Raw genomic sequence first — 23,683 nt, 5'->3', positions numbered from 1 at the left:
TGTAATATCTCTCACCTCCAGGATTCTAGAATCCTGAAATTTAGAGATTCTTTTTACCACCTTTAGGTTTCTCCTACTCTCTAGTAATCTATTATTTCTAAATCAAATGTGTTTACTTTTTAAGTCTTCTACTTGTTAATCAAACATATTCTATCAATGCATATATGCATATATACATATATACATGTAAATATATATGTATATATGTGTATTTGGAATACTCTGTGTATACATCACTGTATCACTGTATCATTGTCATCCCATTGCTCATCAATTTGCTTGATCGGGCACCAGTAACATCTGCATTGTGAGACTTATTGTTACTATTTTTGGCATATCAGTTATGCCACGGATAGTTTGCCAGGCTCTGCCTTGTGGACGAGATACTCCCAGTACCTTGCCAGGCTCTCCAAGAGGAGCGGAGGAATAGAACATGGGGTGGCAGCGTGCAAGGCAAATGTTCTACCCACTGTGCTATTGCTCCAGCCCATGTGTATACATGCATAATATATGTATATATACATATATATACAGGCACACACACATATATACATATATACACATATATATGTATATTTGTATATAATATTTTTAAACTTCCAACATTTTTATCTTTCTGATTGTATCATTTACTATTTGAGAGATACAAAATAGTTTTTTTTTCTCCATTCCCTCTCTCTGTACCCAATATGCATTAGAGACTTGTCCTTATTGAATGAACTCTGAATAACTTTTTTTTTTAATTAAGGATTTTCAGAGTGGAAGAAGAGAATTATAGTCAGAATGACAATTTTATTTTTTAAAAAAGCACTATTTAATTATATAGGAACTTCTGAGACATTCTGATCAATTTAGATTGCATGGACCTCTGCCAGGCATGATTGTAGTTGTGTAAAGCCAGAAATCTGTACATGGACCTACTCGCTCCATGAAGTCCTTGTTCTATCCTTTCCATGAGAGTTCACTTGTCAACCACTGGCCCTAAGGCAATTAGCTAATCCATTGTCAGTTAGGCTCTGTTCTTTACCCACCACAGTGGGAATCAGGGAATAATCTTAAATCATAGTGAGAGACCTTTGAATCCAGCTGAGGTGACAAATCTAATACACAGAAAATGTAAATATAAATACTCTTACTCTGCAGTCTAATACACCAGTGGGTTACTGAAAACAGGCTGAAGACCACTTGTAGTTAATTAGCCCAGTTATCCTAATACCACTCTGCAGGATACAACAAACTGTCATCCAAAACTGTGTAGGGAGAAAAACCTCCATCTGCCACTCCTGTAGCAAGGTTATGAGACGAAACCATCCAAAACCTGGCAAAAGGCTTCCTTATTTGGATAGATGCCATCCTAGACTTTTACTTAAAGTTTACTCAATGAAGAGGATCCATATCTCTAATTCTGTCAAGCCACTTGGTCTTCAATGGTAGACTAAATTTTTCTATGACTTTTGATTATAATCCATGCCTATGTAATATACCATATTTTGCCTCTTGTATTTCTGTAACGTTGCTATTTCATTTTCTTGTTCTGACTATTTTTATCCTGAATATGTGTTTGTAAATTAGGCCTGGTAACTGTAAATCATCCCAAGGACCTTGTTTTTTCCTTTCACTTACCAAATAGCAGCTTTATTGCTCTTGCCCTTAGATTTTCTTAAAAGTAATTTAAAAAATGTATAAGTATAAAAGTTGCCTTTGCAGTAATAGATTAAATTCAAGGCAATTAGGCAACTATAACATTTTTGTTTTCCTGAGCTTCAAAGGTTAATAGTGTAATGTGTGTGTATGTGTGTGTGTGTGTGTGTGTGTGTGTGTTTATACTCTTATTTTATGGCTTATTTTTGTATGGTATCATCAACAACAAAAACAAAAAAATAGATAACATACACCATTGACATGTGAAGATCTATAGGGAAATGTAGTCTCCAAATTATAATTATTGGGATTTTCATAATACCTGGTATTATTTACTGATTTCTTTGGCGTCTATTTTGGAAAAACACCTTTATGGTTTTATTAAATAATTTATGTGTCTCTTTTACTTTTTAGGCAAAAAAATGGCCTATCAGAAGGTAAATGCAGATCAAAGAGCAATGAGGCATTCACAGTACTTAGATAATGATGACCTTCAAGCCACTGCCCTTGACTTAGAATGGGATATGGAAAAAGAATTGGAGGAACCTGGTTTTGACCAGTTCCAGCTACATAGTACTGAGAATCAGAACCTGGAACATTCAGAGACTGTGGACCTCAATCTAGACCCTATTCAACCAGCAACTTCACCCAAAGGAAGGTTCCAGCGACTTCAAGAAGAACCTGACTATGTTGTTACCCGTTACATGAGACCCGTACCAAAGAGCAACTCTTTCAACTTTTGCCGCCTTTTGAAAATATTTTGCACCACCATTAGTTTATTTATTTTTGGAATTCTAATAGGCTATTTTACACATAAAAGTTGTCCTCAAAATGCTGCATCTTCAGAAACAGTCGATTTTCAATCATATCAAGATATTCTCAAAATGATTGAAGCAGAAGATATTAAGAAGATTTTCAGGTAAGTGCAGGAGAAATGAATGTTGGTGAGATGTATTTATGGGGAAAGTATGTCAGACGGTATGGAAAACTGGTAATTCTGCCATTGTTTTAGGTTGTTTTTGCCTACTGAGAAATATAATTTCTCAACATACACTGCACATTTTCAAATTTATGAGACTGCCATACAAATTTATCAAGCTATTTTAGTAATAATAACTCCCATAACTTATTATGGAATTTGGAAGTCACTAGTCTTACTGAAGATTATATTTTCTATCACTTGTGGTTCTCAGGCCAAACTGGGATAGTTAAATGTTGGATTTGTGCTTAATAGAAGCTAAAAGACTAGCCATATGTTTTCAATACTTGGTAAATGCAGACTGAAATAAACCTGCTTCATGAGATAATGTAACTGCCTCTAATGGTCAGGATCTAAGACAGCCACAGATAATACTTGAACACTTGTATCCTTAAGCTTTCCAATGAACACATTCTTGCTGAAAATCACAGAATTCCTTGTATCAACATTTTAAAAGTGAAACTTTGTGGCAAATTTGCATATGATGTCTCTGGATAGAATATGGAATCTGAGAAATTAATGACTGTAAAATAAAACTCATCAAATATCAAATAGACCTTAATTTGAGTTTATGGGAAACGTTTAACTAATGCTGCACAGCTAGTGGATGACTTGAAATTTTGTTATTTAAAAAATATATATTAACAACATTGACTTTGAGCCTTAAAGAACTTCTTAGTTTTCATACTTGGTGTAGTGAGCAATTGGATTTAGAATATTAGATATAAACTTTTACATATAGTATCTGTATTTTATTAGAAAAGCTTTTAGGAGAATCAAATACATTGTAAATAGATTAGGATTGACATACTTAGTCCCCAGGATATTTTTCTCAGTTTACACTCACTTACAATAGAGTATCATCAGTTGTGCATTTCTAGAGCTCTTCATGGGAAAACATGCCAACTGAAGATATATAATTTAATCTCTGTGTGGGAATAGCATATTTATTAATGTGTTGATTATAATTACCTTCCTTAAAGTTTAAATCTGAGTAACTAATATGCATATGTTTCATACAGTCTTTTAGTTCTGCTTTCACTTCTGTATAATCTTAGCTCTAGACATTTAATTTGCAAATAATAACACTTTTCATGGCTTTTAAACATCATATGATTTATATTTGATTTAGTTAAGTGGAGCTGCAAGTGAGAGACAAACGAGTTTATAACAGTCAGGTTCCAAACACACCTAAATATGAAAATTTAAGGTAAGAAGTGACAGAATTGAGAAGCCAATCTAGGTGACATTGAGGCAGCCTAGAGTTGAACAAAATGAAGCCAGTGCTAAATATAGACAGGAAGGATAAAAGCATTCAAAAATGAAGCTAGAGTTTTATGCATATATGAATGCAGGGAATCTTAGCCAGGGATATCTTAAGACATAAAAAGGCTAAGGAATAATCCAGTTTTGCCTTTCCTCCTGCTCTGCATGTCCTATTTTTTTTTTTAGCCTCTGTAAATACCCAACAGGAGGGTCATTAACTCTGAAACTTGAAAAATAAAACTAATAGGCAGATAAGTAGATTCTTTTTAATTGAACAAAAAGACAGTAGAAAACACTATAACTCATTTGTTATATGAGTTCTATATAATAGATGGAGCTATAGTACAGCTGGTAGGATGCTTGCCTCTTTTTGCAGCTTGTGATCCTTCTCCTCCACCCTATATGGTTCTCCAGAGCTCCAACAAGAGTGATCCCTAAGTGCAAAGGCAGGAGTAATCCCTGAGCACTGCTGCGTGTAAGCCCCAAATTAAAAACAATGACAACAATACCCTCACCTATTGTAACATTGTTGGGAATGTTCTTTTATAAAAATGTCTCTTGAAAAATATCCTGGATTTATTTCCTTCTTACTATTGAGAAAACACTAAATTTTATAAGCAGCTAAATTATTGTCCCTTTAGACATAATGAATCACATGATTTGCCTGCTTTTCTCTTAACTTGGGCTCAGTAAATTCAGCCAAATTTCATTAACATACTTATAAATTGTGATCTAAGGTATTCATTTTATATACTACCTTACACATTTAATTTCTCTCCTTATATATACTTTGAATTTCTTCACTTTTATTGATTTGTTCTTATAGAATCATAGACATCTTTCAATGTGAACCATACCCTACTTGCAAATAGACAACTAGTTTTAAAATACAATTTGGTGTACGATCAAATTAAATTGTTCACTTTTTCCTTTAGAATGTGACTAGTATGATAATAAGGCTTGGATGCCCTACTAAACTAAAACAAAACAGTCAATAAAATATGAATTTCAAATTTAGCTACAAAATCATCACAAGATATGTTTTCAATTAATACTAAGAGGTTAAATATATATTCAGAATTATTCTTTATTAAATAAACCACGTTTTTCCTTACTGTGATTAAAGACTTCTTAGAAGCAAGAGAGCATGTGATGATATTGCCATAGGTTCACTTTGTCTTCCCGTCCGTCTCCACTTTGAGTTCATACACTGCAATTCTGCTACCAAATGTGATAATTTAAGGATTTATTTGACTTTGGGCCATGGAAATAGATACATAACTGAAATAATGATATTAAAGAAGAGATAGCACATACCTTTTTAGAATTCTTACCATGTGAGAGCATGGCAAGAATATCCGATATAAACTAAAAGGAATGCCCTCTCTAGTCACTAAATATGCCAGTATCATAACCTTTGACTCCCAGAACTCTGAAGTATAAAAATTATCGGCGCCATCTTGCCACAATCCACAGAGAAGCGGCAGGCATTCTGGTGAGCAACACGGCCCGGACAATGCTCCGGACCCGAATCGGGGCCAGCAACACCGGGGGGCCAGAAGGAGGAGGTGCCGTCAGCACACCTTCTCCAGATGGAGCCCTGGCGACACTGAGCAGCAACTAACATGGCTCCAGGATTCAGGACTGGGACACATCTGAGCCGCGCGGCCGCATTAGCGGCCACGCGACCTTTTCTAAAATCTGAAAACATACAATCTTTTAATGGAAAACTAATTATCAGATGCCTCCTTATTAGGGTTATCTTGTTTGGGGATATAACTCCTGCAACAATAGTGAGTTTTGTGTTGAAATATGGAACGTAATCAAGGTGAAGAGAAAATGAAGTGACATTCATCAGTTATACAGTTGGGGTGGGGGTCGGGGGGTATACTGGGGATTTTGGTGGTGGAATATTGGCACTGGTGAAGGGATGGTGTTTGAATACGGTATAAATGAGACATAAACCTGAGAACTCTGTAACTTTCCACATGGTGATAAAATTTAAAAAAAAATAAAAATTAAAAAAAAAGAATCAAATGAGTTCAATAGATATGGAGCACTCAGAAGTTTGCACTCAGTATATGTTAATTGTTATCATTATAATCCACCCACGTTGAGAAAATATATTCCAAGAGCTGTGAGATTCTTGAAATATATTTAAAGTTCAGAACTGAAAAAAAAATATAAGCCACTTGATGTGTGGTATTTGTCACAGTAACTTAATTATGGATTAGTGTAAAAAGAGAGAAAGATAATGTGTGTGCTTGTGTGTTTAAGAGGGGTGGTGAAAAAGAGAGACAGAGACAGAGATAGAAGGGAATTGAAGAGTGGAGCTCCTTACTGGACTTCAAGAATTTCTGGGTGGGTGAAAATAATTTACCATATAGAAGCCAGAGTTTGTCATGCTTATGCCTTGGAAAGAGTTAATTTGGAGCTGAAGGAGAGTATGTTATAAATTTCAATAGAAGATGACAAGTTTTTCCTGGTGAACCCAGAAAGCATGACAAAAGAAAAATTAGCAGATGAATACTGCCAAATAGGTGGAGTGCTCTTCAAGTCTTGAGATTATCTGTCAAATGAGGGCATTTGCTTCTACTTCATGTGACCTAGGTTTCTCTGTTTAAATCCTGGAAGTGCCATAAGTTTGAGGGAGAAAATTATAAATATATAAAGCAGATGATAAATTAGTCTTCATTCATTGGTTATAATATCCCCAATATAGAGATAGTCAATAAAAGTTGGTAGTTGAAATAGGGGAAATAGAGAGGAAAAATTAACGATCAGATTATTAAGGAATGTCAAATGTCTTCAGTAGTGTTGGGATTCAAGCTTTTGTTGGAGAACAGACTCAGTGAAACCACAGAGGTAAGAGGATCTAGGTTCACACCTGCACATCAACGAATCTCTAGGAAGGGCCCTGTTTGACATGGACCATTTTCTGCCACTCCCACATGGTGACTGTTAGGCCGCCCACCAGTTCACTTGTTCTGCTTGGCCTGGGAATTTACTCTTGGATCTTACTATTGGAATTTACTATTGAATCTCAGGGAATCCAGGAAATTTAGGCTACAATTAGATTTAGCTTTCAGAGTCTTGGGGGAAAAAAAAAAAAGATGTGAACATGGCCTCCACCTAAAAAGCCAAGATCTTTGAGTTCTTGAAGGAATGAATTCAGTTAATCCTAGATCAAAACTGAATGTTACAAAGAAAAGACTTGCAGAAGTCACATTTAGTCTTTGTTAAAGAAAGAATTCAAGAAGACTAAGATATCTTCCAGTTCCTTTCATATTTCAGTAAATTACAAAATTCTATCTTTTCTTACAGTTGTCTAATTTTCCACTATGTACCACATCTTTATGACCTGCTTATCTAATAATGCATACCTAACTTGATTCCATATCTTAACTATCATACTACGTGCTTCAATAAATAATATTATGCATATGTCTACTGGAATGAATATTTTTGGATCCTGGGGGTATATATTCAGACGTGGAATTATTGGGTTATATGGAAGCTCAGTTCTCAATTTACTGTGATTTCTGTAAAGTTTGAACTAGGAAGCATTCTCAGCAGCATCAGATGAGAGTTCTAACTCCCCAACAACAAAGATTATTCGTGGTATTTTTTAACACATGCCACTCTTACTGGTGTGAACCAGTATACCATTGTTGTCTTGATTTTTAATTCCTTAATAAATGATGATGAGCATTTTTTTTATGTGTGCCATTCACTAGTCATCCTTAGAGAATTCTGTTTATTTCTACTATCCATTGTTTTGATTTTTCAAAACTTTTAAAATTTTTTTACTGTTGTTGATCTTTGTAATAGTCTATATATTCTGATATCAACACTTTATCTCATGTGATGAATGCAAATATTTCCTCCCATTCTATCAGCTCTCTGTTATTGTTAGCCCTTTTTTCTTCTGACATGCAGAGTCCTTACTGTCATGCAGTTCCATTTAATTTTTGTTTTATTTTATTGCCCTTGGTAATAGCATTACTCATTGAAGACAACTTTGAGATTCAGATCTTGGAGTGTTCTGGATATATTTTCCTCAGTGTGCCTTAGAGATTCTGGCTTGATCTCAAGTTCTTTGATCAGTTTTGAATTGGCTTTTGTGTAAGGTGTGAGATATGTATTTAGCTTTAATATTTTTTATACCTGGTTATCCAAGTTTCCTCTCCCATTCTTTGAATAGACTGTCTTACTGCATCTCATGATCTCAGTGTTTTTATCAAAAATTATCCGATCATATATGTGGGGGTTTGTCCTTTGATAATTTTTTTTGAACCCAGTGGTCAGAAAGTCTCACCTTATTTCAGTACCATGCTGTGTTGATCACTATGAATTTATAATAAACTTTCAAGTTAGTAATGAGATACCTCCCAATTTCTTATAACATTAATGGACATAGATTTAAAAACTTGAAAAACTCAGCAAAATTTTGCAAACATAATGCAACAACACATATATGACAATCAGGTGGGATTTATTGCAGAGATGCAAGTATTCTTTAAAATATAGAAATCAATTAACATATTTACATAGCAACAGCAACCAGGAACAAAAAAGAATATCAAAGGTATTCAAATTCATAAGGACAAAGTCAAAATGTATTTGGTGATGCCATGATATAATATATCTATGTTTATATATTCATGCTGAAAAAATATATATATATGGCAGAGCCTGGAAAGCTACTCATGGAGTATCTGATATGTCAAAAACAGTAACAGTAATGGGTCTCATTCCTCTGACCCTAAAAGGGCCTTCAATACGGCATCATTGGGAAAGATGAGTAAAGAGAGGCTGCTAAAATCTCAAGGCTGGGTTGAATGGAGACATTACTGGCACCCGCTTGAGTGAATTGATGAATGGGATGACAGTGATACAGTGATACAATGATATATATGTATATATATGGATATATGTATATATTGAGTATACATATATGTATATATGTGTATATATGTATGTATATATACACACAACCATAAAGAGTACACAAAAAAGCTCCTAGAAATAATAAACAAATACAATAAAGCAGCTGGCTACTTGGTTACAAATTCAATACAGAAAAATCAGTCTCTTTCCTGTATATAAATAATGAATCATAAGAGAAAGAAATCAAAGAATCTATCCCGTTCAAATCATGAAGTACCTACAACTTAACAATCGCATGAACAATTTATACCATTGCACCTTCAAAATGCTTAAGAAATAAATAGATGAAGATCTTAGGAAATGGATAAATATTTCATAATTATGGATTGGAAAATTTAATATTGTTAAAATAACCATCCAACATAAGCTACTATATAGACTCCATACAAATCTATCCAAATTCAGATGGCATTATTCAAGGACTTAGATCAGCCAATAACAAAGTTTTAAGAAATTTTAAAAGATTTAAATAGCCAAACCATACTTAAAAATAGGATATTTAGGGGCCGGAGTGATAGCACAGCGGGTAGGGTGTTTGCCTTGCAAGCGGCCGACCCGGGTTCGATCCCCGGCATCCCATATGGTCCCCCAAGCACCGCCAGGAGTAATTCCTGAGTGCAAAGCCAGGAGTAACCCCTGAGCATCGCTGGGTGTGACCCAAAAAAGCAAAAGAAAAAAAATAGGATATTTAGAGGGATCTTTTGTTTCTTTATAAACAATAACAGGAAAAGAAATTGCCCTGATAAACAAATGAAATGAGAGGGTGAAAGAATGCCTTTTGATTGTTTTTACTGAGTCATGCTTAATACAGAGGTTACACCTGTGGTATTTTATGTGTAATATTTAGAAAAGAATTTAGTTTGGTAATATCTTTGTTCATACAGAATCATTGCTAGAATATGTTGTTTGAATATTCCAGTTTAGGTAACTAGTTACTGCATAATAAAGCCATGTAATATGCTGGAGTGATAGCACAGTGGTTGGGCGTTCGCCTGTCACGCTGCCAACCCACGTTCGATTCCTCCGCCCCTCTCGAAGAGCCGGCAAGCTACTGAGAGTATCAAGCCCGAGGCAGAGCCTGGCAAGCTACCAGTGCATATTGGATATGCCAAAAACAGTAACAATAAGTCTCTCAATGAGAAATGTTACTGGTTCCTACTCAAACAAATCGATGAGCAACAGGATGGCCTTAATGAATTCATTTAAGTCAACTACTTGATACCATGTTGATCAAATGAAGAAAAAATAATATAAGCTTAATTACACATGGTCACAGACCGAAGGTTAATATAAGAATATAAAGAATATGCTAATGTATGAGAGTGTGTAATCAATTTCCTAATAGGATTTTTAACTGACTGATTTTGAGATATGCTCTTTACCTTTTATATATTTATTTTATCTCTTCTTCTTTATAGCAGACAGGTTATAATAAACCTGTACTAAATGTATTTCAATACATTTCTTCCAAAATGGGCCATTACCACTTGCTTTGATGTATTATTTTAATTGGTATACTGACTCCTTGTATAATGTGCATATATATATATATATATATATATATATATATATATATATATACCTTGAGACAGAGAACTAGAATTCAAAATGATCATTTCACATGAGTTATTTCCTTGATTGGGCCTTATTGGTGTTGAATTTTGAAATCTCAATATCCACAGGTCACCAGTTTTTATTGAGCACTAAAATACCAAAGTGATTTGCTATAGTTATTAGTTATTAGTTTGTTTGCCTTATTTGGCCACTCAGTGCCAATCTGCTATTCTCTATCCCACTATATTATTTTTCTATCCTCTTTTTTAGTATGAAAAATTATGTTTATAATTTTGTGGATATATTTTTTGTGATTCTTTGTAAAGTTCAGCTTTAAACTAATCATTTTTAGTCATTGATCATCATGTATAAAATATACATAGTTGGGCTTATTAAGAGAATTCTTAAGGCAGTAGGATTTTGGTTGGGAGAGGTGCAATCTTTTATTTCTATATTTTAGGAAATGGTCACAAGCTTTTAGCATATGTATTATGTGATGGATAATGCATGGTATATGTATATAAAAAGTAACATAAAAGATAATTTGTTTGAATAAGAAAAGCATGTTAAATCTTCAAAATTTTGTTAGCAAATGTGTGATTTTAATAAAAAATATTTGCAGTATATAAACCAATGAAGTTATGTATATTTCTAAACTCAGGATAGTTGTCTTTTGGCAGCTGTAGATGATAAGTGTTGAGATGGGAAGGAAAATATGTTATATTCTAATTATGGCTAATCCAGTACATTATTTCTTAACAAAGAGCAGTTTTGTTTTTCTTAATCATAAGTAAATATAAAGAGATAGTTATACAAAATAGAGTAAAACCAATCCCAAATCCATACTACTTTTTAAATTGCATTTATTATCTTCTTTTTCCTTATCCTTTCATGTAAACTACATTATTTTACACTGTACATTCTTTTGATATGTTTTTGTTTTGTATTTTTATTCATAAAACATTTGAAAACATCTTAAGTCAGTAATTATAGATTTAAATTAATGAACTGAAACATTGCTGATATTCATTTGATGGATGTCATGAATTTACTTAACATTCTCCTAACAAGCGGGTATTTAGATTAGCTCTACATCTATTCTTATAAGTCTTTGTGTTCATATTTAATTATTCTGTTCTGATTAATTCCAGGAAAAGATCACACAGGTAGCTTAAATTTCTTGCTTTGTTTGCTTTTTGTTTCTGAGTTGCCTTATAGTATGGCTAGCTTTACTTATCTTAATTATGTTTTATTAGTTTTGAAAGGCCAAAAGTAATGTTGACAGACTTTTGCATCTTAATAATTTCTATTTCCTTTTTGCATGTCTGAACTGCTGACTTTTGGAGGGGCATTAGATCTGGAGGGGGCCACAGTAGGTGGTGTTCAGGGTCAACAGCTCAGTGCTTTGAGGTCACCCCGGTAGATGTAGGAGAGTTGCCAGTGTAGAAGATTAAACTGATCCTCCAACTTTCAGTTCTTCAAGATTCTCTCCCAAGTCCTGAACTACATTTTAATTTATTTTCCCTTAGCTATTATAGGTTATAAATATATGTTTATGTCGATACAACATTTTTCTTGCTTTTTATATACTTATTTTATTCATGCATTTTAAGAAAACTTAAATTGTGAATAAAATTAAAATGTCTAGTTTTATCTATTATTAGATGTCTTCAATATTTGAAGACAGATGTAATATTTTTTCACCATTATTTAACCTGGAAGAGGTAATCAAATGAATGTGTTTATAATGTAAAATTATTTTTAGTGGCATAAGGGAAACATTTTATCTGCTGATGATTAGCTTCAAAAAGATTTGGAAATCTTAATTTTCTCTTTTACCATAACCTTGATGAATGAGATAATTTCTGTAAAACTAGTTGGCATTCAGAATTGTTTTGGAATTAAATTAGTGTGTGTGTATCTATAAATACATACACGTGTGTGTGTGTGTGTGTGTGTGTGTGTGTGTGTGTGTGTGTGTGTGGTGTTTACCACATGCTTTGGTTATGGGACGCCAGGATTCAGTACATGTTTTCCTGGGCATGGCCAGGAGTGACCGCTGAGCGCAGAGTAGGGAAGAGCTTCCTAGTCTGATTAACTGTGGCCTGCATACCAAAAGCCAAAAAGCATAACCAGCCAATTATTTTAAAGTTTTTAGTAGTCATGTAATTCAATGACACATGGAAGTGAATTCCCAAATCTATTTTTCTCTTTTGCCGAAATATAATTTTAAAGATAATTTCTGTCTCAATCTTCTAGTTCTTCTTTTTATTCACCTATTCTACCTCTTTTATACTTATTTGACAACAGTAATAAATTATTGTAATCCGTAATAATCATGCTATGAATTGTGTGGTGTATTTGATTTTTCATTTTTTTTTTTTGCAAGGGGTGTTGGGCCACAGGACTCAGGACTTACTCCTGGCTCTGTGGTCATAGATCCACTCCTGGTGGGCTCGAGGGGCAATATGTGGTTCTGGTAATTGGTCAGCTGGATTGCAGCATGCATGGCTTATTCCCTATCCTCTGTACTACTGCTTTGGCCACTCTGAGATAATTTTTAAAAAATAATTAACCATTGTCATTGCCATTATTTGGTTTGGTTGCTTAGCTTTAATGATAGTATATAGAAGGTATGACAAATTAGCTTTTTAGTATGTGTTCTTTGTCCAAGAAAGTTAGAATATTGTTTTCCAATGTGTAGAGGTAACATTGGTTTATAAGAGTATAGGCATTGCATAGTTTAGGGCAGTAGTTCCCTAAATGGATGATTATGTCCATTCTTCTATTTCAGGATCTTGGTCTCAAATCCTGGAGGCCTTAGTAGCTTCAAGTACAATTGGGGAATGCTATTTATTTAATCACTAAGACTCTGTGTGTGTGTGTGTGCGTGTGTGTGTTTGGAGGTGGGGAGGAAGGCTGCAAACTCTTTTGGCTTACTATAACCTTTCAGAAAAGAAACTATTCAGTGACCCCTGAAAATATATTTGCTTTAAACTTTCAGTGAACAAATAGAATCTGGCTTTGAATCTGGAAAAAACCCGAATGCCCCAGAACGGATGACTGGTTGAGGAAACTTTGGTACATCTATACAATGGAATACTATGCAGCTGTTAGAAAAAAGGAGGTCAAGAATTTTGTAGTCAAGTGGATGGGCATGAAAAGTTTCATGCTGAGTGAAATGAGTCAGAAAGAGAGAGACAGACATAGAAAGATTGCACTCATCTATGGTATATAGAATAACAGAGTGGGAGACTAACACTCAAGAACTGTAGAAATAAGTACCAGGAGGTTGACTCCATGGCTTCGAGGCTGGCCTCACGTTCCGGGGAAAGGTCAACTCAGAGAAGGGATCACCAACTACATTGTAGTCGAAGGCCATGTGGGGGAAGGGAGTTGCGGGCTGAATGAGGGCTAGAGACTGAGCACAGCGGCCACTCAACACCTTTATTGCAAACCACAACAGCTAATTAGAGAGAGAAAACAGAAGGGAATGCCTTGCCACAGTGGCAGGGTGGGGTGGGGGGGAGATGGGATTGGGGAGGGTGGGAGGGACACTGGGTTTACGGGTGGTAGAGAATGGGCACTGGTGAAGGGATGGGTTCCAAACTTTGTATGAGGGAAGTATAAGCACAAAAGTGTATAAATCTGTAACTGTACCCTCACGGTGATTCTCTAATTAAAAATAAATAAATTTAAATAAAAAAAAATAGAATCTGGCTTCTATGCCTACTTCCAGACTTTTATAAGGCCAACTATCCACAACAATAATCTTTAGTTTCATGGTTACCCTGCAAGGGACAGAGATTCTTAGAATAATTCCTGCTATTGTCTAGGGCTTTATAACATTTTAAATATTAAACTAAGCATCTGAAAGTAGTCTCTATATTTATGTTCAAAATATATAATTTTCCACCTGTTCATGTCGCACCAACATACTTTTCTATATCTATCACCATGTTTCAGTCTATTCTAGAACAGCTCCACTGTTACCACCAGGTTATGTGTAATGATGTAATTAATATTCAAAATAATTTGCCATAGCAGATTCCCTTTAGTTTTAATGGAAACCAAGTGATTTCCTAGAAGAAAGTGGAGTAGCAACATAAACATAACTTTAACCATATTTTAGTTTCTCAAACTATAAGTTTCATGGGAAGAATGTTTAAAAGATATGGGAAAAAGCCTTAAGAAGCAGTTTATCAGGACGGAGGGAGACTACTTTCCTTGCACTTTGCTGCTCCTATTCCATTCCAAACACCCTATGTAGTCCATTGAAAGCCCTCAACCCCACCACCATTCACATTCCACTGTGATCCATAAGCCCCACCAGGTTTGAACCACCCCACAAAAGAAAAGTCTGTTTATTATGCTGAGAAACCAAATGGTAGTTAGTGCACATATTTCACATGAACATCCCTCAAACTTTAGTCCTTTGACCATGTGGTCCCTTAAGCATCAATGGATACAGCCCTTGAAATCCAAAACACTGCAGAGGTGACCTGTGTACCCAAGCACTCCAGTTGGGTGTCCTTCACTCCTAAAAAATAAGTAAATAAAAAGCAGTTCAGAATCACAGAGATAACCTACAGGACAGAACATGCTCTACTCAGGCAGAAGACCCATGTTGAATGTCTGGCACTGCATGGAGATCTGAGCACTGCTGGAAGTGATCTCAGAGCAGAAAAGGAGGAAGACCAACAAGTGTCTCCTCCAGGGGTGCTCCAACTATGCTTGCATGGCACACTGACTGCAATCACTTGTGGAGTGGCTACTTGTGTGGTGGCCCTTTGTGGTTACGCATTTGTAAAGGAACTTTGATTAGACATCCTTCCTCCTAACATCCATGTCCCTGATCTTTCTCTGGAAGCAGATTACATTTCAGAGTTTTTAGGTTTTCACCAGGATGTAGGTTCAACGTCAACAGAAAAACTCCCTTCAATCAGAATTGCTTTCTTTTTTGATACACGGATACATGTTTTGATGGTATGACCTTGTAACGTCACAAGGATCTAATCAAAAGCAGCTGTTCTAATCTCTCTCAGGTCTCTCGATAGGCTTTCTAATCATCTTCTCCTCCTCTGTTTTATTTTAATTGTCTGATTTTATTCCTTTCATTTGTTCCTCGCTACTCTTCATGGTTTTGTTCCTCTCCAATTTCAGTATTGATATGAGAGCAGGAAGGTTGGGAAAAAACAAAGAAAGCAATAAAGCAACTGTCAATTTAATTGGAGGAAAACACGCAAATGTATAACAAAAGTGTGCATAATTCAATTTATGCAAATGATAACAGGATGATTTTAACAGTAATAGACTGATGGTTCCTAAAGGAAGTAATTAGCTATTCTATCATTCATCTCTCTGGATAACAAATGTACATTGTTTTCAATTTAATCACAAAACTAATGCATAAGATAAAATTTATTTAATTATGCATAGTATTTTATTGCTCTGTACTTTGGATAAAACAATTGCTTTACTCAGAGTTTGTGTTATTCAGAATGGCATTAAATCTGTTCAATGTCTACATCACCTCAAAAATGAATGCTGATGCCTAACACAGTCTTTAGGCATTTGACTAGAGCAAAAGAGAGCACCCACCAATAAGATGACAGGATCGAATTGTTGAAAGAAGGACCTTTGACTGAGTGATTTTTTTAATCCTAACCACTTCAAATCCTCTTCATTCTTTGAGGTCTGGCTCAGGTACTAATACCTTCATGTTGCTCTTATTAATTTCTCACCAACTGATTCTCTCCCTTTCTTTCTATTTCTTTCAAGCATGTAGGTACACATACAGATGCTCACTCTCTCTCTCTCTCTCTCTCTTGCTCTCTCTCACTCTTGCCCTCTCTCTCACACACACATATACACACACACACACACACAAACACATACTCCTCATATAGTCATTTTTAGAATAACATTGGGTTTGTCCTTTAGCCTTGCTGCAGGAAACTTAGTTACCTTAAAGCAATGTCCTTTCTGTATGGACACAGGAAGATAGTTAATATTATGCTTTGTAACTTGGGAGCTGATGGAATCCAATAATATTTACTCCTAGGCATCTGCTTTCTCACTCAGTTGCTCTTAGTTCCTAACACCCCAAAAGCAGGGTTCCGATGAGAGACGAAATGGATCTAGGGCATGCTGTGAGCTACTCTGGCATCAAAATAGGCCAAGCCAAAGCTCCACAATACTCAACTATAAATTGAGAGCATGGTCATAGACAAAGGCTGTCATGATCCAAAAGTAACTATGAACCTAGGACCCTGCTGGGGTTAGGAAGACTAACCTGACCTGAGGACTGTGGTCTGGAATATATAGTGAATGTCCTCAGGAAGAACCAAACTTTAAGTCTGATATATCTCTTCCTGTGCTCATACAGAATGACATTGCTAGAAATATTAGAAGTAAATTTGCAATAACTATTTAAATGGATTACTAGCTGAGGAAGGAAGAAAGCAATAAAGCCTTGTTTGGATCCCACCCTTGAGCGGATCTCCTAGTAATCTGGAGTGATCTCCTTAGATGAGAGTTTGTTAATCTCCTAAAGAAATGGTCTTACTCTTCTTTGTTGATTTGTTAATGTTCAACCCACCTTTGTGTCACCACCTTATATGATTGCTACATAAACTAAGACTATAAGAGAAGTAGATGACAGAGGCAACACAGAAGCAGCAGAGAAGACACAGAGGAGAGAGGACACAGAAGTGGAGGAGAAGACAAAGGGCAGAGGTAAGACAGAGGCAAGGAGAAGAGACAGAAGTGGAGAGAAGATACAGAGGCTAGACAGAAGACACAGGAGAAGACACAAAAGCTGAGAGAGAAGACTCAGAAGCAAGACAGAAGACACAGTAGCAGAGACAGAGAGAGATCAGAAGAGACCAGAGGAGAGACGACAGAGACAGAAACAGAGATAGACAGACAGAAGAGAGCTCAGTGGCACACACAGAAGCAGAGCACAAATAGGAGCCATCCTGATCCGGTCTTTACACAGTGGTTCAAGAGCACCTAATTTGAGCAGCGAGAGAGAGAAAGAGAGAGGGGGTTGGGGGAGCACCACCCCAAGAGTCCGTGAACAACACAACACCACATATCACATCTCCCCCTCCCGTGCGCGAGAGTCTTTATATATTTACACTCATACTCCTTGCAGAAATCGGTACTTTAATTTCTTTTAGTCAGCTAGAGTTGCTTTCTATCTTTCAGTGGGAAAAAAATACACATATATATATATGTATATGCATATATATATGTGTGGCACAAACGAATTATAGCACACAGGCACTAAATTGATATTTATTTTATTTTTGAAAAATAAATGCAGAATATGAAATTTACTGATAAAGCCTTCAGTTAACAGTGTGGTTTAACACTTTTTTTTAAAAAAAAAGACCTTGATGAGTTATTCACTATGAAGTTAAAATAACATGGATACATTAAATAGATTTGATATTCTAATTTATTTCACTTAGTTATCATAGCATGTGCTAAGAAAACTGATCAGATTTCAAAGAAAGAATTTTTTATTTCCTTTATGTTAATATGTGTTGATTGCCTATTATAAACCAGACACTTTGCCAGTCACACTTTTTAAAATGATAGTCTGTTTAATTTAAGAATAATTTTCTTTCACAAAGAATAAAAGTGAAATTTCACAAAAAGTATTCCTGTAATCACAGGTTCGATAGAAGTTTCTGAGGTGACCTTATAAATTGTTTTATCCCCTCCAAGTTTCAGGAAGGATTTTAATCTTTGAAGGGCAAAGTCTACTCAAAGATTTGTATTCTTGCTTCTTAATAGACTTGTAGAAAAAAAATGCTCAATTCTTTCTTTTCCCCTTCCCTTCATTTTTCCATCCTGCTTCTTACTCTTCCCAGATAACCCCTAAGCCATAAATTATTTTGCCTTTTACGTAAAATACAGCTATTAGGTAACTTAATTTCTTAGCAAAGATATTTCCTTAATCGTTTTCAAAAAAATCTATCAAATATAAACCATCGAAAATAAGGTAGAATATTAAAGATAAAAAATGCAGTAATTTCTGATATTTCTAATTTGATTCTGTTGCATTATTAGTAGGAAGAACACATAAAATTACTCTCTACAATAAAATTACAATATTAAAAATTACAATAATCAGTAATGATTCTATACTCTTAGTTAATTTGGTTAGTTATATAAAGATGATCTGGTTGACTCTCCTAAATAGCCATTTCTTGAACAACTTTTAAGGTCATGACATTCTTCTTTTCTTGCATTTGGGTATAATATTCTCATCTTCATATTTTTTGATCTTATTCATTCCCAAAAAGGGAATGAGATCAGTCAGATGTAGTAGCAAGAAAAAAAAACAAACCTTATCCTTTGAGGATGAAGTATGTCAGTTTCCTGTGGATTCAGTTGACTTCCTGACACTCTTATGATTGAAAAGTTGGTAATGATCTCACTTAGTAGAATGAAATAGAAATTAAACATGGAAAGTTTGGGAACTGATTACATGCTTCTCCCTTTCATGTTCCTTTCTAATGTCAATGAAACCAATATTCAAAAGGTAGACATGGTCCTTTGAGGTTTTGCAATTTGAAAATCTCATTCAGTGTTTTAGAGATTAAGCAAGAAACCTGAAAAAATACATCTAAAAGTATGATTCTATAATCATTCAAGAACAGTTTTTACAGGAAATTTAAAGTATATTTGAGGACATATAATATATAGAAAATCAAATTAAGAGCTGTTATTTATGAGTCTTTTATTTTAATCAAAAACTTCTATTCCTAGCTTATTTCTAGCTGAGAAAGTAAGAATGAGCAGGTAATTCAAATATCTAAAATTGTATGATGAGGGGCTGGAGTGATAGCACAGTGGGTAGGGCGTTTGCCTTTCACGCGGCCAACCCGGGTTCGATTCCCAGCATCCCATATGGTCCCCTGAGCACCGCCAGTGGAAATTCCTGAGTGCAGAGCCAGGAGTAACCCCTGCGCATCGCCGGGTGGGACCCAAAAAGCAAAAAAAAAAAAAAGTATGATGAAAACTTCCAACAACCCTGATGGATTATAGATTACAATTGGAGAGGTAAATTAATTTTCAAATGTTAGATGCTTCTTTAACCAGAATGTGATAGATAAGTGTACATATGTATTAGACATATGCATAAAATAATGCAGTACACATATTTTAGTAATACAGTATTCTAGATATTTGACGGTAATTTTGAAAATAAGAAAAGCATTTAACCAGACTTTGAATAAATCTGATTACTTGGCATAATGTGGTTCTTGTCTAACCAGTTGAAATCACTGATATAAATTAACTCATCACACAGGAAATAAAAAGTACTCCATTAGTATTTGTAATCATGTTTGCATCTATGGATCTTTATTAATATAGAAAACATATATGTCTCTATTAGGACTTATCTGTCTCTCTCCCTCTCTCTCCCCGCCTCCTCTCTCTCTTTCTCTCTCTCTCTCTTTCTCTCTCTCTCTCTCTCTCTCTCTCTCTGTGTTTTAGGATCAAATCTAGGTTGGCTTTGTACAGAGCAGTGCCCGGCATACTTGTACTCTCAGGCCCCCATTCATTTCTAGATATCAATTATATCCTGTTTGTTCAGTACCTCTGGAAAGAATCAATAATAATACATGGGTATTTAAGCAAATCTCATCAAAGAAATTTGTCTGGATTATTAAAATCAAGAATAATTTAATCATCTTTAAGATATAACTTCATTATTAAAAGGTTATAATGAAATTAAAAGTTAAGAAATACCTGTCATCACATTTTATTCATTGATTTGAGAACTTATTTATAATTCACTCCTATCACTATTACGGAAATAGAATTTTAAATTATATTTTTCATCTAAAATGCATTTCAAATAATTGATTATAGTTTTCTATAAGTTTAATCAGTTATTTGAACTTCTCAAATTAGATTCTAATCATGTTCTTCAGCTTATTCAGTTAGTGAAATCAAAATAGAGTGAACTCCCCAAGCAAAAATGCACTTTTCAAATTTTACAAAGTGTCATTCTTATCTGGAAAAAATGGCATTAAAGGTCTTTTCCCTTTCATTATAACTGAAGCAAATATATTAAATTTTATATGCCTGATTTGGGAAATCACTTTCTGTCTCCAATAACTGATTGTGTGTTATAGCTGGGTCCTTTACAAATGAAGTGCACTTCTATTGCTTAAAAATTGCTTTCCTGTGCAACATGATGTAGTAATGAATTAAATCCAAATGAGCCTTATATTCACAATGTCATAATATGTAACTCGTCCCCTGTGGAACTTTTTTATTATCTCATACAAGGCAAGCTAATGTCTTCCTCACATGGCTCACTTCTCAGAAGGGCATGCAGTTTTCAGTATTAGAAATAAAGAAAGAAAACTATGATTTCAGATCAAATTACCTTTTTATAAACTCTCTAAATCACAGAGAGCACCTTAATATGTCCCCAAATATGCAAATCAGATTTTTGTAGAACAAGAAACACAAGAACAGCTCTCTAATTCTATGAAGCACATTTCTATCTGTGAGAGAAAAAAAAAATTGAAACTGAACATTTTCTTTGAACAGAAATGTGTGCAGGTGGTTTTTACCTTCAATAAAAATAAAATAAGTGTGGGCGTTTTTTCTTCTCTATTTCTACACTTGGTTTCATCGTATTAACTCTATTCTGTAGGGAACAACTTGTAAGATCAGCTTGTACCAATATTGTAGTTCAAGCTGCTGCAAAGATTTAAAAGCTCTAATTTATTAGCCTGGTAATTTTGGTAATTGGAAAAACACATCAGATATTCTCTTACTATAGACTGCCTCTAGGCATGTCTGAGTGTCATATTAGAATTTAGCTGGATATTTCAACATGTGTCTCGCTGGCTGTTTCAAATTAGCAAGGAGCAAGGGGAGAGCAAATGTTTTATTGTTGTCATTGTTGTTTTAGTCTAATGAGTCAATCAAGACAAATGACATTAGGTTTTCATGTGAGCTTTTTTCTTGGTGGAGACCCTAACCAAATGTTTGCACATTTTGCTATTGTGCATAGCCAGAAATAGATCAACGGTCTTCAAAAACAGCTCTATGTAGTGGGTGTTGGTCTGAAGGTGTCCAAACCACTGACCTTGCCTTTTGATTATAACTGTGGGCATGCAAGAAAGGTGCTTATCCACAGGTGTAAAAACATAGACGACTGACCTATATCCATTGGTTGGCCATAAAACAGGATTCTGAGCTAAATCATATTTCTAACTTTCTCATTCTAAGTAAGGTTTGGTTTTCCTGTTTGAATGTTTAACTTGCACTTATTCAAATAATTAAAATCAAACACAAAGATTAGAACATTAATCTGTGTTAAAAAAAAGTGTTCAGAGTTAGAGACAAGGTCAAAGTTATACATTTTTGTGAGAAAGGGTGATACCTTAGCTTTCTAACTTGAATCTATCTTTTTAGATAAAATTTATATTCCAATGGAAAAATAAAACCCAATACCCATTCATAAGTCTCACTCAAGATTATTTAATAATAACTTTATTTGTGCATTTGTAGTTGGTATTTTTTAACAAATATTTATTATGGATCTATTTATTGCTGGACTATCACTGTTACTGTCATCCCGTTGCTCATGGATTTGTTCAAGTGGGCACCAGTAACGTCTCTCATTGTGAGATTTATTGTTACTGTTTTTGGCGTATCAGATATGCCACGGGGAGCTTGCCAGGCTCTGCCGTGCGAGCACAATACTCTCGGTAGCTTGTGAGGCTCTCTGAGAGGGGTGGAGGATTCTAACATGGGTCAACCACATGAAAAGCGAACACCCTACTGCTGTGCTATTGTTCCAGCCCATTGCTGGTCTATAGATAACAATAGACAAGACTCACAATGATACTGAATTTATGGTGCTGGAGTTGGGCATTAGGAAAAAAATATACATTGTGGTAATTAGCAAGAAAGATATGGACTGGAATAGAAGAGAGAAATCAGTTTTAACTTGTAAAGTTTTTGAGTTGATTTTAAATAAAACGGCCAGTTTAATTTAAAACATGGATTTTCTGTGATCCAATAGAATGTTTTACATTCTATCCTCTAATCCACAGGGCCTATGTAATTAAATGACTCTTCAAAAGTTCCCCACCGCACATTCTTTTTCCAGTGTCTGATATACAGTTTTCTTCTGTTAAGTTATTTTTCTCATTACTTTTCAAAAACAGCAACAAGAAAATCAGGTACAAATTTTTTAAATGAAGCAAACAAAAAATAAAATGAAGAATCACAAACAGAAATAATTCTCTTGGAGGTCTGTTCATTTGGAATATTTTGTAAGGAATCTAACTCTTTCAGATAAGAAAAAGTCCATTAGAATTTTGCTACTACCATTTAAATAATCAAAGCCAGATTACTTTATTTAAAATTTTATTTCCTCTTAAAATAGCTTAACTTCTAAAATTTGCCTCAATACTTCCAACTATTATTGGTATTATATATGAAACTGATTTTAAAAAGTGATGATACATATACTTATTATTGTTCAGTTTTGTTCAGTTGTTGTGGGGGGATTTATTTTGGGGGTTTACCCACCATTGCTCAGGGTGTTTAACTTTTGATTTTTAACTTAGGGTCCAGGACCCCTCAGAGGCAATGCAAGTGCTCTATCACTAAGTCACATACCAAGCCTCTATCCTATTCTGAACCATTCTAAAGATTGTACTTTAAGCCTTAGTTCTTGAGTTTTAAGTTTATATTTAATGAGTCACCATTTTTTGACAGAGCTTAAATTTACTAATTACATAAAATTATGGCATATTATGCAGTAGTATATAGTCATTTATTAAAACGGCTATCAGTGAAGAGAGTTCTTTACAGATATGAAGATCAAAAGAGTTCATCTAGATTTTCTTAGCTTCTGCTTATATTTTGATTTTAGTCCAGTGAATAAGGACAGGGTTTTCTGCTATAGACTATTTCAGTTACTTTTTTAATAAAAAAGAGTTTGACAAGGAATTAGCTATGCTAAGGAGTTTATTTTCAGAATTTAGTTACTACACCACTTCTGGGACCATAGTCAGAGAAGGTAGTGATTTCTCATCAAATTTTTCTTTCAAAAATGATAATTTTTATGTGTGGGAGTAATAGCAAGCTGAATGACAACTTTCTGATATCTAATATTGTTTTAATAATCTGTAAGAAAAAAATTAAAAAACTTGACATCGTGGAAGAGCTCACTTGGAAAGTTATTTAATTAACCAAAACCCAAAAGTCAGTGAAATAATAATTGTTAAAATAATTGTT

General features: G+C 34.6%; 1 protein-coding gene across 1 annotated transcript in view; it reads left to right on the top strand.

Moving 5' to 3' along the window:
- The first annotated feature begins 877 nt into the window (after positions 1-877).
- Positions 878-23,683, top strand: part of NAALADL2 (N-acetylated alpha-linked acidic dipeptidase like 2) — a 743,119-nt gene continuing 720,313 nt past the window's right edge. Inside the window, exons 1-3 of the mRNA XM_004603291.2 lie at positions 878-891; positions 1,205-1,225; positions 2,054-2,560. Of these exons, the coding sequence (XP_004603348.2) occupies positions 878-891; positions 1,205-1,225; positions 2,054-2,560 (542 nt within the window). The remainder of the gene's footprint in view (positions 892-1,204; positions 1,226-2,053; positions 2,561-23,683) is intronic.

This window comes from Sorex araneus, chromosome 2 (genome assembly GCF_027595985.1).
Source record: "Sorex araneus isolate mSorAra2 chromosome 2, mSorAra2.pri, whole genome shotgun sequence".
Classification (NCBI taxonomy): Eukaryota; Metazoa; Chordata; class Mammalia; order Eulipotyphla; family Soricidae; genus Sorex; species Sorex araneus.
This window is presented reverse-complemented; position numbering and strand designations above follow the sequence as displayed.